This window comes from Nomia melanderi, chromosome 2, assembly GCF_051020985.1.
Source record: "Nomia melanderi isolate GNS246 chromosome 2, iyNomMela1, whole genome shotgun sequence".
NCBI lineage: Eukaryota > Metazoa > Arthropoda > Insecta > Hymenoptera > Halictidae > Nomia > Nomia melanderi.
The window spans coordinates 24,385,767-24,400,252 of record NC_135000.1 but is presented as its reverse complement, the minus strand read 5'-3'; the positions used below and the strand labels follow the sequence as shown (position 1 = coordinate 24,400,252).

Below are 14,486 nucleotides of genomic sequence, written 5' to 3'. Positions count from 1 at the left end.
TGGAGTAAAGCGGATGATCTTTTACAGAGAGCCTTACCAATATAACGAGTATCACAGGTCCAACGAAGCTGAAGATGAAGTAGTTATCCGCCCGCAGCCAGCAGTACCGATCGGTCCCGTAGCTGAGAGGATCGATTATACAAGAAATAGCCACGACCAGCAGCGGGGCACCGTAGGCGACCAGATAGTACCAGCGTAGTCTCGATTTTTCCGCTTCGAAGACCTCGATCAGCATCACGTATAATTGGAATCCTGGTATAAAGTTCAGGAAAGGTCAGATCCGTTCACGACGAGGAAAATTGTTTAGCGTATCGCGGTTTCGCGGCGTACGGCGGATTCTATTGCGTGAAAGGTATACCTTCGAGGAACATCCAGGCGAACGCGCACAGGAAGAAGAAGTGCAACAATCCGGCGACGATACCGCAGACAATTCTCTGATTCGTTTGACCGATTCCGCAAACGAATAAAATTTCCGCGATCAGCAGGCACACGCAGAGATTCTTGTGGATGGTCGTCCTGTCCGACTGTAACCAATGAAAACGTGACATTTGTAGCGGGGCATCCTTAGAAGGGGAGACGATGATGACACATAATGATCGCTCGAACAGCAACGAGGCAGAGGAGGAGGTCGTTACCTTGAGTCCGCGAAATAATTGAAAGGTCAGAATAGCGAGAACGAGGCAGACAACGGAAATGATGCAACCGATGTAGGTGATGATCTGCAACGCGACTTGATGAGCGATGTCCAATCTTATCGCGTGAACGTCCATGAGAACCGCGAAGTTCGTGAGATGGTTGCACTCGCAGACGGTGTGCGTCTCGTTGGTCTTGCGTATCTGGCAGCCTTCCTCCGACCAAGCGCTGAAAATTACAACAGAAGTCAATACACCGGCTTCAATGCATAGCTTGTTCGGCACTCTTCGATTAAGTGAACGAATACTTTACTGAGAGCGTTCGAGTAAATAGCTAGGAAGCAGTTTCACCAATGTCGTTCCAACGTCTCGATAATTTCAAAATTACCTGAGGATGTAGTCCCAGAAGACGCAAGTAGGATTGGTTACGTTCTCAATGGACAAATGCTTGAAATAGACCCTAACGGGCTCGCTGAGCTGTATATGCCTTCCTTTGCCCAAAGACGCGGAGATCACTTTGCTGTTGAGGAGCCTGGTCGTGTTCCTTTTCGGCAGCGGTTGCGGGTCGTCGTTCATGACTAGCGACGATACCTCGGCTTGCGGCTGCAGGATCTCTTCGAGTCTGTCAAAGGCCATGAAGACTAAGCGGACAATACCTCCCGCGCTGTTCTCTAGCAAAGCGCCACTAGTCAACTCCACCCGATCGTTTGAAGCTGTCCACCTCTGCTGAGCTGCCTCGGTCGGGAATACTTCCAGATCATCACCGATGTTACGGGCGTCCAGTACGCGCACTTCCATGACTGTTTAAAAAAAAAGTCGAATCAACGTTAAAATAATCCCAGAGTAACAAACGTATAAGACGTTATTAGAAAAGTTGATTGTCCGTGAGCTCGTGTTAACTAGAGATTCTCTTGTCATTTATATCTTTACATTTATCTTCTATTATCGAAAGGTACGAAATAAACTATACAGCGTTACAGTCGATTCGTGAATCGAATAAAGAAATATTTAATACAGTTATCAAGGCTCGATTGCTTCCGTCAAAACGAGCAACACGTCCGAGGTGGATACTCGTACGCCATTCTTCCGCGATGCTCGCCAGGACAGGGACTATAAAGTCCCGCGCGGTGGACCCGTCTTCCCCGCCCGTTGAACAATAAAACTAACCGCACGTATTACGTTCCTTTTTTATCGTTTTTATTCTCCCGACGCGTCGTGTATTCCGTTCGATCAGTCATAAACGTGACGGCGCCGGTGACGAGAAAAATTCGAGGCACGCGATGATGGTAGCGAGTTTTCTACTGGCGCGGAAGAAAGAGCACGGCCGGCTAGGGAATATTATGTTACATGGCATCCGGCCGGCTGTCGCTCATCAAACTCATCTTCTTTTTGCCCTTTACTGTTACGCTATTTATCACGTGCGGATCTAATGCCCGGTGTGTTGCTGCTGCCGCCGCAGCCTGCTACTTCATTCGGCCGCGGCGTATAAATCCCTTCCAGGCTCAATCGCGACGCGCCACCTTACTTCCGGGAAGTAAATCAAATTGCTCGTAATTTTCCTCCGGGGTTTTGTTGTGATAATGGCGGACGGTAGAGGTAAAGCTCGGGTTACAACATTATCCAGGAAGGTACCAGAGAATTACGATGGGGTTCGGATCTTTGTTTTATCTACGCCGGATATTACCAGCGTCGCATTCCCCAGATAAGGGATCTAGATTTATGCGACCCAATGTTGAAGTCGGACCTACGGTACTCGCATGTCCATTGTGCCGGAGCAGTCCGGCCTGCTAACTTCTCTGCTACACAACTTCTTTCTTAACAGGTGATCCAACACGGTTGATAAACTGGCCCCACCGAGCAGATAACTTCTCGAAACGAAGATCGCGCCGCGATGAGATACACCGTATTAGCTCCGATGAGTAATTGCATCGGGTTAATAGAGAATCAACGTTCCATCGTTTCCTCGTTCATTTTTCTTTCATTAGAAATTCTTAATCATGAGCGTCAATCTCCGCCAACACCGTTGAGACCGACTACGCGGGTTTAATTTGAAACGGACATACCTCCGCGCCAAAACGAAATCGTCCCGGCAATACGATTGGTATTATCTAATAAATGAACGAATGTACACTTACGTATGTTCCTCCCCACATGAGTGATCGTTTTCTCCTGCATCAGCGTGTCAGCCAAGAGAAACGCATTCTCTTCGAGTCCAGTCAATAGGGAGGTCGCGACTCTCATCTGCTCCTGATGGCTGAGGTCCTTCCAGGACGGCATCTGCGCCTTGTCCAGCAGATTGCTACCGGTCCTGACGACACCCTGCAGTAACTCCGTCACGCTGACCTCCCTTTGATTCGCGTCCTGGTACGTCCTGATGTCCTGCGCCATTTTCTCCGCCATATTCTTCATGATCTTCGTCGTGATCATCATGTCGCCGCCGTACAGGCCGCGGCTGTTGTTCGTCACCTGCGACAATTCCCGGCTGATGCCGAGGATCACGTCGCCCTCGGTCACTCGGTTCTCGAGCGTGGTTAGCCAGACCGATCTGCACTCGCTCAAATCGGGACTGTCCCGGTGCCAGAACGCCGAGTCACCCTTCGCCAGGCATCGCCATCGGGCAAGACCGTTCGCCCCGCCTGGACAGCTTTGCACAGCGACGTCACCGGCCCTGGTCGTGTTCCACGAGAGGTTCCTGGCCTGCACCGGGGGACACACTTGTCTACCGTAGTCGTACCATTGGCCATTCGAGCTGGACTCCGGGTACAGCGTGCTCGGCACTGGAATATTTGAGTTAGTTACGAGCGTTAGTTGGCCCGTTACTTGGCTTTAGTTAATGGGCACGGCTTTAATGTGATTCTAGTGTCCGGTCCCCTAGGCGGGCCGGGGCTTAACGCGCAACATCCTATCGGGTCTGCGAAATGGAATTTTGGATACCCAGGGGTGTCTTAATCTTTTGCGGTGATTGTTACGAGTTCACGAGTTACACGAAGTCGAAGCCCTACCCGCGGACCGATACGATTTATACGCGCGCCGCGCTGTCTGGCCGGAGATTCCGCGTACAAATTACAATCGACGGAAACGCGATAAGAACAGTCGGTACTAGATAAGCCAGATGGGCAGGTGTTAACGATAACAGCTATGAAATCGTGCGCGCGAGATGAAGAAGATAATCCAGTGATAATTGCGAGACATATAAAACAGCGGAGACAAGGAAAACCGGATGGCCGACTGTTAATACCGACGACTTCTAGAATACTTGTTAGAAGATAAATAAGACGATAAGAGTATCTCTATTATGAATCGTAGATTAATTGATTTTTTGCGTGTCCCGATGGCGCCCCTTTAATCAAAGGACAGCTGAAATTTGGAAGCTCTGACACCTGCCCTTTGAGCATTAACCCTTTCGGCACGATCGCTGACTGTAATTGACAGCCGACAAGCCCTCACACGTGCCAACGCGTCGACCATAATCGACGGTGGATAGTTCAAACCAGTTATGGTCATTCACTCGATAAATCTTGCTTTGTTGAAACTATCAAGGTTCGTTTAATCCTAATCATTTTATTGTATTACGGCGCGCGAAAATTAATAACGAGGGAATTATTCGCGTTGCAAGTAATATTAACGGGGAAAAGGGGGAGGAAGCTACTACTAAATCAAATCTTTTTTACAAATGCCAATCATTCGAAAAGTTCAGAGTCACTTTTACAAACATCACTGTAACTCTTTTAGATCCGATGAAAAGATAATACTTTTATTTTCAGACTTCGGTCATATCGATTTCACGTGAATTAAAAATTGCCAGCGTCGCTTGAACTGCGGTCCGTTTAGGGGAAAAATGAACATTTTAGTAACCAAGTCGCGTTCGGAACGCTTACGGTTGAAGAAAGGTATTTAAACACTCGAGCAACTTACCAGTGGTCCTTCGACTCGTTCTCCAAGGAGCAAAGGTCGACGTCGTTGTGGCCTGAGTGGTCTCAGGGACGATCGGAGGCACCGCTGGTCCGTTCGCAGACGGAACGTTCGGGGGAAGTATTAAGTCCTGGTCCACCTCGAGGACCTCCATATCGACCGGAGACCTTGTCGACGTGGGACTACAAAAGCGGAAGGAGTTCGTCATATTTCGCTCGTACCGTGATAGTCCGCAATGGACCGCGAGGCCGACGATGTAACGAAAACATTTCTCTTTGGAGCAGCACGCTTTAACTCGATTTCAAGGAACCAGTTCGCGACTTCGCTTTTTCCCGCGTAACTGGCAACATTTCTTTTCGATCTTCGGGGAACTACGTGACCACTGTTCACGTTCCCTTCGATCAGCCGAATAAACATTGTAATACAAAGCGCAAAATGTAACTTAAACATCGATTCGTCAAACACCGTGAAACTTTGACCTCAAACTACTACGAACATTAAACAATTACCTCTAAAGCTTACCAGTTACAGAATACACAAAATATCATTTCTCCTATTTAAAATATTAAACAACACTTTCAGTTTCTTTAAAATAGATATCGAAAAACCGTTTCCCTCTTTCGCGAATAAATAAAACGCTTAGCCGGAAGCCAACCCTTTCTAGAGTTAACGCGACTCTATAGCAGGGGTTGATGCAAATTTCAGTGAAACGCACGGAAACTTCGCCGGGCAAGTGAAACGAAAGTGTACTGACCTTGACGTGGTGGTTATTGGCAGCGTCGGGGTGGACGGCGCCGGCGGCTGCGGCGGCTGCTGAGCCGGGGGTGTCGTAATCCTGGAGGGAGGCCTGACAGTCGGCTTAGCCGTGCTCCAAACGCTCGGCTGCGAAGTCATGAACCACGGCGGGCTCGGACGGGACGTTGTCGTGGTTGTTGCCGCTGCAAGTGTTTCGTCGAGCTCGTTTTAACCTCGGGAACATTCGCCGTTGGGGCGGACGGGGCTTTGGGGAGGGTTGATACCGAGGTGGCGAAGACGAAGACGCGGAAAGGAGAGACGTTCGCCACTCGGGGGGTGGCCGAGGATCCTAAGAGCTCGTCTACGAGCTTATCGGATTCGAACGCCGGGTATAATTAAGAAGGAAAGTGATTTGAGGAGACTCGCCGGGGGTAGATGAGCTTCTCAGCCGGCTCAAACGACGGGGATATTTTAAACCTCCTTCGAAGGGAGGGGCGGGGATCAATCTTCTGTCGATTCTCCTTGGTACGTTTTCTCTCTCCCTCTCTCTGCCTCTTTTTCCCTCTCGACCAGACACTAGTGGGGGTCCGTTTGTTTCTCGTCGAATAGCAACGTTGCGGTGAGAACGTCTTTAATCTCGTCGAATGAGCCTCGTTTTTATCGGCCCTCGGATCGAACGTGAAATTAATCGCGAGTAACGTTGATAGATATTAATCGGGGAAAAACGCGCGGCGCCGATCGTTGCCAGAACTTGCCCGAAAGATTGAAGTACTTTAACATATTGGTTTCCATGGTTATCCGTTTCGTCAGTCTCGAACGGCGGATCCGAAAGCGCGGTAACGTTCGCCGATATCTTGTTGACCGTTCAAAGGCAATTCGGGAGTAAATACCGTGAATCGAATTGAATATTTTCATTTGCATGCTATCGAGTATTGCCGACGGGGTTCCCGTTAGGAAAGATAAGCGACTAATTTCAGAGCAGGCTGCGTCGATCGAATTTTAGTGTTCGTTCGCGTTCGTTGCGAGAGTATCCGATCGCGTGTCGTCGAGTAGGTTTGCAAGGAGGTAGACGGACTTTAGCGTCGATGCTTCGATTGCCAACGGAGCCGATCGTGACGCTACGTCAGGCCGCCAGAGAAATATTCCCGAAAACGTATGCTCTCGGAGACGGGGGCGAGCCGGGGAACGAGATTAGCCTACCTTCGCGGCCCGATATCGCGACTATATCTGGCCTAAGAGGAGAAAACGATCTTTAACCCAAGATGGCGACGGCAGTTAATCCCTGAACGGGATGGTCCGCGTATTTCGCGTTACTATCTCTATAGGGGTCATCTTTATTGGCCGAAGGGGTTGGCGATAAGGTAAAATACCGGACGTCGCCGATATCCGTTACGATAGTCGGCTAGCAGAGAGAGAGAAAGAGAGAAAGAGAGAAAGAGAGAGAGAGAGAGAGAGCCGTGTTTGCGCGAACACGAACGGGGGACGGAGAAAGAGCGAACGAAAGGGAGAAACTCTCTCTATGGCTCTCGCGGTATCGGGGCTACCAAGCAGATCCGAATCCCCCGTAAATGTACGCCGGTGCTCCGAGACCGATCTATCGAGGCCCTTGAGTATCGATCACGGCACACGGCCGTCGCGTTGGGAGCCGTGAAAGGCAAACAGAGAGACGAGGGAGTTGACAGTTTACGGTCCAATAAGTGATTGTGCCGCCGAACGATTTTAGTGGATCTCCTGGAGGGGCGGTGGGTGTTAATATCGAAAAGTCATCCTTGATCGAACGAAACGCCGTAAAACGCCCGACGAAATCCTTTCCCGACGCAACGCGCAATCGTCCGGGGATCAGCGTCTAATAATTTCGAGCCCGATGGATCGTAACTTTTAAATTGAAAGAATCGAGTTCCTCCGGTTTCCGTTACAAAAATGGAGATAATTAATGGTATCAAATGTGGAGGGAAATTATGACGATCAGATTACTTGTTCGGGCACCGGCCGGGATTCTTTCGCGCTCGATTGCTTATTACTTTTTTCTACGCTTAATAACTTGATAAACGAAGGATTAACAGTCACGACAATAAAACCGGACGAACCGTATATCGATCGGGGGCAAATTAATCGTTCGGCGAGCGGGGCGGGATGCCGCGAGGGGAGGCTGTTTATGAAGGCGAACGACTCGATGCAAATTCACAATAACGTGCCGAGGCGTCGTTTCACCACAGTCGAATCGCAGTATCATCGAACGTAACGATCGATGCTTACAGCAATCCTCCCCTCCCCCCCCCGCCGGTCTCTTTCTCTCCTTGGTCTTATTGGCCCGCGGAAGAGTTTCATTACGATACGAAACACGTCAGAAACGTTCGACGCGTGTATCTCGCGTTACCGATCCCCCTACGATCGATTTCTCGATTGCAAAGATCACGTCTTCGCGAACTCTTCCACTGTCTCTCCTCTCCCGTCCTCTCTCTTCGTTCCCTCTCTCGCCAGCCGCGGCAGCACGAGGATTTTTTCGCCTCTCCGTTTTATACCACGTCTGTCTCGAGAGCGCATAGCCAATGCAAGCCGCGCGGGGAGATCTTTATCGAGGACACGGGGCTTGCAGTTACGTAGGCAACGTGAATCATAAGCGGCGACTTCGGGAAACTCGAATCGATTCTCGCGGTCTGCGAAACTTTTTGCCGCGACTCCGGTTGCATCGCTGCGTGAGGCGTACGAGCGACAAAAAGAAAAGCGGCAAGTTAACCAATCTCGATCGCCGTTTGTTCGGAAAAACGGTACTCGAGATGGAAATCGAACCCGTCGGAATGCACCGGCAAAAACGGGCGTTTCTGGACGTGCTTTTACAGTGTACAGGAAACAATATCAATTTTTCGACGGAAGAAATAGATAACTCGATAACGAAAAGGAACGCGCGGAACCGAGTTTTTCCGTCGCGAGTATCGCATCGTGGAAAATAAACGAAGTCGACGCTTATGCGGTCGTTGCGCGGTAGTCTCTCGAATACCGTTCGACGGATACAACTACGGTGAGAAACGGAGAGGGAGAGAAACGTATTGCAAAAGGCGAGGTGCGTAGAGAAGTCTAGGTGTTCTACTTACCGGACACGCAACGATAGTGCGCCTCGAGGTACTTGTGCGTGTTGGGACAAGGATCGCCAAATTGTACCGTGGACGCAAGGATGCTGCAGTTCTGCTGGTCGTTGCACCTGGATATCGAGGGGTTTCGAACCGCGGTTAATTAAAAGTACACCCTTACCAAGTGCACTGTACCATGGATATCCTGTCCCTTTTCTCTTACCGTTGTGTAGACATTCAAGGGGGTTGAACAGAGAGACTTTTTCGACGTGGTTCACACGCTTCGTTGGTCATATTTGCTCGTACATCCAAGCTTTCTCCAAGATTTTCAATTAACCTCCTTCGCGGGAGAAAAAGGAATCGTCGGATACGTTTATTTTCCTCGATGACCGAACCTCCGACGATCCTTTTTACCTTCGTGTACATTTTAAACTGGTCATCGGCGACTACCGATTCAATCTCTTTCGAAGATATAATTTTGTAATCGTGGAGAATGCTTGGAGATCGGTATCGCGCGAGAAGATAGGATCGGTGGGCGAAGCATCGCCATGGGGATAGAAAAATGTGCACCAACCTAGGCAATTGTACTGCGCCTCGATGTACTTCCCGGTTCCGGGACACGGGTCCTCCTCGAAAATGTCGCTGCGCACGTCCACCATACAGGAATTACGATAATTACACCTGGAATCGTCACGTGAGCAAGAGAACGTCACCCCAGGGGACAATTATAGCGGGAGATTCAGCGTCCTTGGACAGAATCACGAACCGAGAATCAAAGGCTATGGCGCCTGGGGGGATCGGAATCGACCTTGAAAGCGTTCGTCCCCATTCCGAGTCAGAACCACCCTTGAAAATTCGTTCAAGGAACGAGTACTCGTGTACCCGTCAATCGTTCGCTTCGAATGGACTCGTATACACGTCGTATGAATCGAACGTGCACATCACGTCACACGGAAAGCGTCCAGGATGAGTCGCGATAGCGTCAGCGAGAGTGTTAGTTACAAAAGACGTCTGATGTCGTTTCCAGGACAATGAGTTAGTAGAAACAAGGGTTTGCAAGAGTTTTAGAAGCAACAGTAGGCGGTCGGTTGTGGGACGGACGAGCCCTTACGTGTGTCGTATGCCAAATTCTCGTCCCGTGTTAATAGGGTTCACGGATGCGTATATACAGAAAATCATGCAGAGAATTCGTAGCTACGCGATGGTAGGTCCTCTATCCTCCCCTACCCTCCGCGGCGACGTTCCTCCGATACCCTCGAAGTTAATAATCGAAGTTGCGAGGGATCGCGCGGTGCCGAACGAAGTTCGAGGCGTTCTTACAGGCGTCTCCGCGCTTTATCTCGAGAGTGCTTAATGGCCGAATGCGAAAAGTATCGGTGGCACGAAATGGTAAACTTTCGAGAGGAATTCTGCGTCACGCGCCCCACCTTCCGCCCTCCCGCCGAACTCTCCCACCTTCGCGACGGTACTTTACGGGACCCTTGTTCGTTAAAAGGCATTTCGTTCTTGGATACGCGGAGGAGGGGTTCAACTCTCGAAGCTTAGTCTCGTCGCGCAAGCACAATGGAACGCGAGAGCGCGGCCGCGCGTTCGAAGTCGACGTTTCTCTACTTTAACTCTCCTTCACTTATGTCCCCAATCTCCGGTTACTTGGAAGATGTTTCCTTTTCGCGCGTAATCGGGCCACCCGACGACGACGACGACGACGACGACGCTGCTCGCGCGAACCGTTCGATTTAAAGCGGACGTTAATCGCCTTACCGGCGAAAAGGAGCTTCCGCGCGGCCCCTCGAAATAAAATCGGCCCGCGGAAAGCGAATCGATAAATTAAATGAATCTCCGCCGGCGGCGCGGACAAAGGAAGCTCCGCTGTTTTACCGTCATTCCGAAAATACCGTCAACGACGGCTATCGAGGAGTCGGCGACGAACCGATCGATGTGAACCCGTATTTACCGCAACAGAGAAACACAGTTGGAACGTGTGTTGCGGCGATTTTGAATAATAGCTCGAGCGGTTTTATACGGATAGATTTAGACGGTATTCTTCTTAAGTCGCTTAAATGGAAATCGAATTTAAATGCCGTCTCTAAATACCACGGGCAGCTCGGAGCAGATGTTTTTCCATTAAGCAGCGAATACATTACTCCTAGAATAAGACCTACTCGACTAACATCGATTAATCTTTCCTTGATTCCCTAACGCGAGAATCACGTTCATTATTATATAACTCGATCAAATATTTATCCTACTCTAACGAAATTACTCCCGAACGACGATACTTTTCAAGAAAGTTATTAACCGACGCGAGTGCCGTTCTAGTTTCGAACTTAGATAAGTAACTTCTGATGCCAAAAATAACTGAACCTATCTAATAATTTCTGCATACAGTCATATATTCTCTTAAACTTCTTGTACGTTGGTCTCCAAGCTTTTCATTCTTTGTCTCCAAATTCTCTTATTAACCAAACGTTCCCAAACTTCCCATTCGCAAGCTTCGCTATCGATCGAACGACGTATGCGTCCCGTTCCGGTGATCTCACTTTCACCGACCTCCCTAAATATAATACACGATTACAGGCGGCGACCTTAGAATCGGCAAGGTGTGCGCGGCTTAATCTCGATCGGGCGGGTTGGGAGGAGCCATTAAAGCGGGTACACGGCCCATTGTTGGCCAGGGCTGAACGAAGTGCAGGTGCAAAGCCCACACACGGCCTGTTATCGGGCCGCGTGGCAGCCACTATTTCGGAGGATTAAGCGGCCTCGTCGGTCGTTGGTTTTGCACGTGGAAATTTTGCGGGCTGAACCTCGGTCTGGCTCGCGTTCTCCGGCTTCGGGAATCACTTTTTTATTTTTTCCGCCGCCCTTTCCCCGCCGTTCGGGTGGTACACGGGTTCCCGCGAACGCGTGCCCGGCGATACACAACGAACGAATGAACGGGTAGAGCGGGGAGGGGGGAACGAGTCGAACAGAATGGAAAAAAAGGGGGAAGTGAGGGAAAAAAACGCGGAAACGTTCCTTCGAGCGGGAAGGATTAATTCGCGCGCGCGGTCGGCACGAGAATCGATCGAGGGAGAGGAGGGCGAACAACCGAACGAAAGGGCGGAATTCTCGTTGACTTTGCGGGGGTCGTCAATTCGTCGTGATTCGAGTGGCGTGTATCGACAGCCCACGGGAAGTTCCGGTTACTCCGCGTAATTGGCCGCGGGTCGTAGATTACTATGTTACGGGGGAAGAAACGCGACGTACGGGCTGGCTCGGCCGGCTCTCTCTCTGCCGTTATCGGCGATCGTTCTCGATTCAAGATTATCCGGGACGGGGACTCGACAGACAATAAGAAATATAATGAGGCGTACCGGGTTACCGCGCGCAGGACGCCGGGTCCTTTTTGCCCTACTCGACGCGGCGGTTTTTTTAAAAACAGACTTCGCTATTAATCCGGGAGAAGCCAACGTCCCTGTAAAATTTGCATGCCTCGAGATAGATTTATAAATGTAGAATTAATTCAGGAAAGATATCGTTGAATGCTAAATTCCGTCTCCGTTGGATGAAAATGATCCTCGTAAGAAACTTCGGTGACTTTGTTCGCAAGTTCCATTTTAAGCGTGACTTGGAACTTCATGAGAATTTAATTTCGGTTCGGGAGCTATTGCGATTCATTTTTAGGACGTTTTAAGTAGTTCCGATATTGGGGTAAATGGTATCTCCTAAAGTTCAACGTCTCCGCTCCGGAGTGTAAATGTTTTAAGACGAAAATGTAACGGTGGCCGTAATTAACCGCCGTGCGAAGCACCTTTCCGAGTATTTTAGAAACGGCGAATCCATTAGACTAGCTGTTGTTAATGGATAGTAGACACGAATAAAATACTGCATCGAAATCGCAGCCGTTTAAAGATAAATCTGTTAGAACGAATAACAGTTTTAAAACTATATGAATTTTTAGAATTATCCTCTTGTTCCATGACACGTGGACTTTGTCCAAAATATTTTATTATTCCCGAAAAGGTCGTGCATTCAGGGATTACTCGTTGTAAATATTTTCGATTTGTAAATACGCGTTCAGGTGTGTTCGTTTTTAAATCGTCGCTTCACGTCCATCAACCGTAATATACCGTTGTTCCGTCGATTATTAATGCTCTCTGGAAGTCTTTTATCGACGCGACGTCGCCCTTCCACCGAGGCCCTCCTCCCTAAATAGAGCCAAGGGTAAACGTAATTTCGGCCGGATAAACTACGGGCGAACACGAAAAATCGCCATTTCGCGGATGTTGCGCGGCTCGTTATTAAGGGCTTCGGTTTCCTTCGGCCTCCCCATCGCGTTCGTCTCCATCTGGCCCCGCGTTTGCGCGTTCCCGTATCGCGGAGTCGTCGGTCGCTCGCTGGCTGGCTGGCTGGTTGGCTGGCTGCTTTAATCATCGATTTCACGATGATTCAGAAACCTTCCGTCTCGCGTGGGTTGGCTCGGATTTAATACGTTTCGACCGGTTCACGGCTCGCCCCGTCATTTATCCGTGTAACCCTCTGTTATTTTTTCGCCGCACGAAAGAAATTTTCGCTCCGGTCGGTCCGCAACGCACGGAAATCCCTTTTTTCCACGCGATTCGAGGATGACTGATATGCCCCGCCGCGCGAAACGAAGACGAAACGCTTGGAATGTCTCGCTCGGACGTATAATCGAGCGATCGTCCCGGAATACAGTTATCCGTTCGGTCAATAAAATGACTAAAAAATTTGGAAAAGAACGGTTGATCAAGATTTAACGACACGGGACCTGTTGTCCGGCTTTCTTGCCTCTACTAATGGGAAGTCCCGCTGACATCATTACACGATTCACGTGTTCCACTTCGAGCGGCGATAAAAATTCCGATGACTAAAAGCTGTGTCAGAGGTCAGTTAAATATCTACTAGGAACAGCGATAAATTTCCTCGTCATCGCGCGCACGTCAAAATCGTAAAACTGCTCGCTATCGTCGTTAAAAATCCGAAAGTCACTTTGTTTCATAAGCGTTTTCACGGTCTCTTTCCCCGTTTTTTTTTTTTTTTTTTTATTTCACGTATGAACACGCGCGCGAAGAAACACGAGCCGTACACGCGTATAAGTGTCGACAGCGATCGCGGCTATAACGACTTTTTCACGGTTCACAAAGGGCTCGTTTGTAGCCCGCTTTTCGGTGTCGTATCAGAGTTTCAATTCCGGTAACGGACCGGCTCCAGCGATCTATCGATTATAAATATTATTTCTGCGCGATGAAAAGTAACGGGGAGAATTTGTTATTTTGAAGCGAGGACGAGAGCCAGTCGCTCGGCGCTTGCATTGAAGGAGGTATTTACAGGAATAACTTCGCCGCTGGAAGAGAGAGCTGTCGATGCCATCGGTGATTCAATTACGCTGAACAGTGAAAATTGAAAGGGAACCAAGCGATTGGAGAAATGATTCGGTGCATTTACAATAGATCAGAAAGAACGTCTTTGGGGCGTATAATTGGTGCTCGGCAGAAAGAGTGTGCTGATGAGATTTGCATAAAATCGGTCTGCTTTCTCGCGGAGTTGCTCCACTGTGTATGCTTAGGCACGATTCACACGGACCGTCGTTCATTCCCGGGATTCAGCGCTGCCAAACGCTGTGTTATTCACGCAACGCGGTACACGGGATTTATTGTTATCGCCGCGAGGCCGGTGTGTTTCAAGTAGACTTTAATATTTCACGGAGATAACCGAACGTACCAACGGAACGTCTCGTCGGGACGTTCCCCGAAAATACACGTTACCCTCGCGAAAAATTCACGCGGACGACCGAGAAATATTATTCATAAATCGCGTATACATCATCGCGGGAAAGTTAATTTTTAACCGGCGCGGAACCGGCGGGGGGGAGGAACGTTCTAAGAATGTTTCGCGAGGAAGGGCCATTAAAAATCACCGATCTACCTTTTAAATAAAGCTCGGGGACCTAAAGTCTTTCACAAAAGTTTATTCAAATGATACCCCGAAACCCGGCGTTTTTCTTCTATCTAAAGCTCCGCCGGATGATTTACGATATCCTTATTTATGCGCCTAGCGTTTAATAACGCAAAAGAGAACGGGTCGGGACGCCTTCGTGTCACGCGACACCTGAGGGTTGAAAAGTACATCTCTCGCGTAA

General features: G+C 49.3%; 1 protein-coding gene across 15 annotated transcripts in view; it reads right to left on the bottom strand.

Annotated features, from left to right (window-relative positions):
• The window catches only part of LOC116426915 (latrophilin Cirl), a 416,178-nt gene that overhangs the window by 19,871 nt on the left and 381,821 nt on the right, over nt 1-14,486 (bottom strand). For 10 of the 15 annotated variants that reach the window (XM_076374220.1, XM_076374221.1, XM_076374217.1 and 7 more), the window contains 8 exons: nt 8,372-8,478; nt 5,299-5,482; nt 4,548-4,726; nt 2,768-3,409; nt 1,021-1,432; nt 636-861; nt 359-524; nt 38-252 (listed from right to left, as the gene is read on the bottom strand). In XM_076374220.1, coding sequence (XP_076230335.1) covers nt 38-252; nt 359-524; nt 636-861; nt 1,021-1,432; nt 2,768-3,409; nt 4,548-4,726; nt 5,299-5,482; nt 8,372-8,478 — 2,131 coding nt within the window. Of the gene's footprint in view, nt 1-37; nt 253-358; nt 525-635; nt 862-1,020; nt 1,433-2,767; nt 3,410-4,547; nt 4,727-5,298; nt 5,483-8,371; nt 8,479-8,921; nt 9,029-14,486 lie in introns of all 15 variants that reach the window. The other 5 variants (XM_076374218.1, XM_031976575.2, XM_076374224.1 and 2 more) reach the window with 2 other exon arrangements.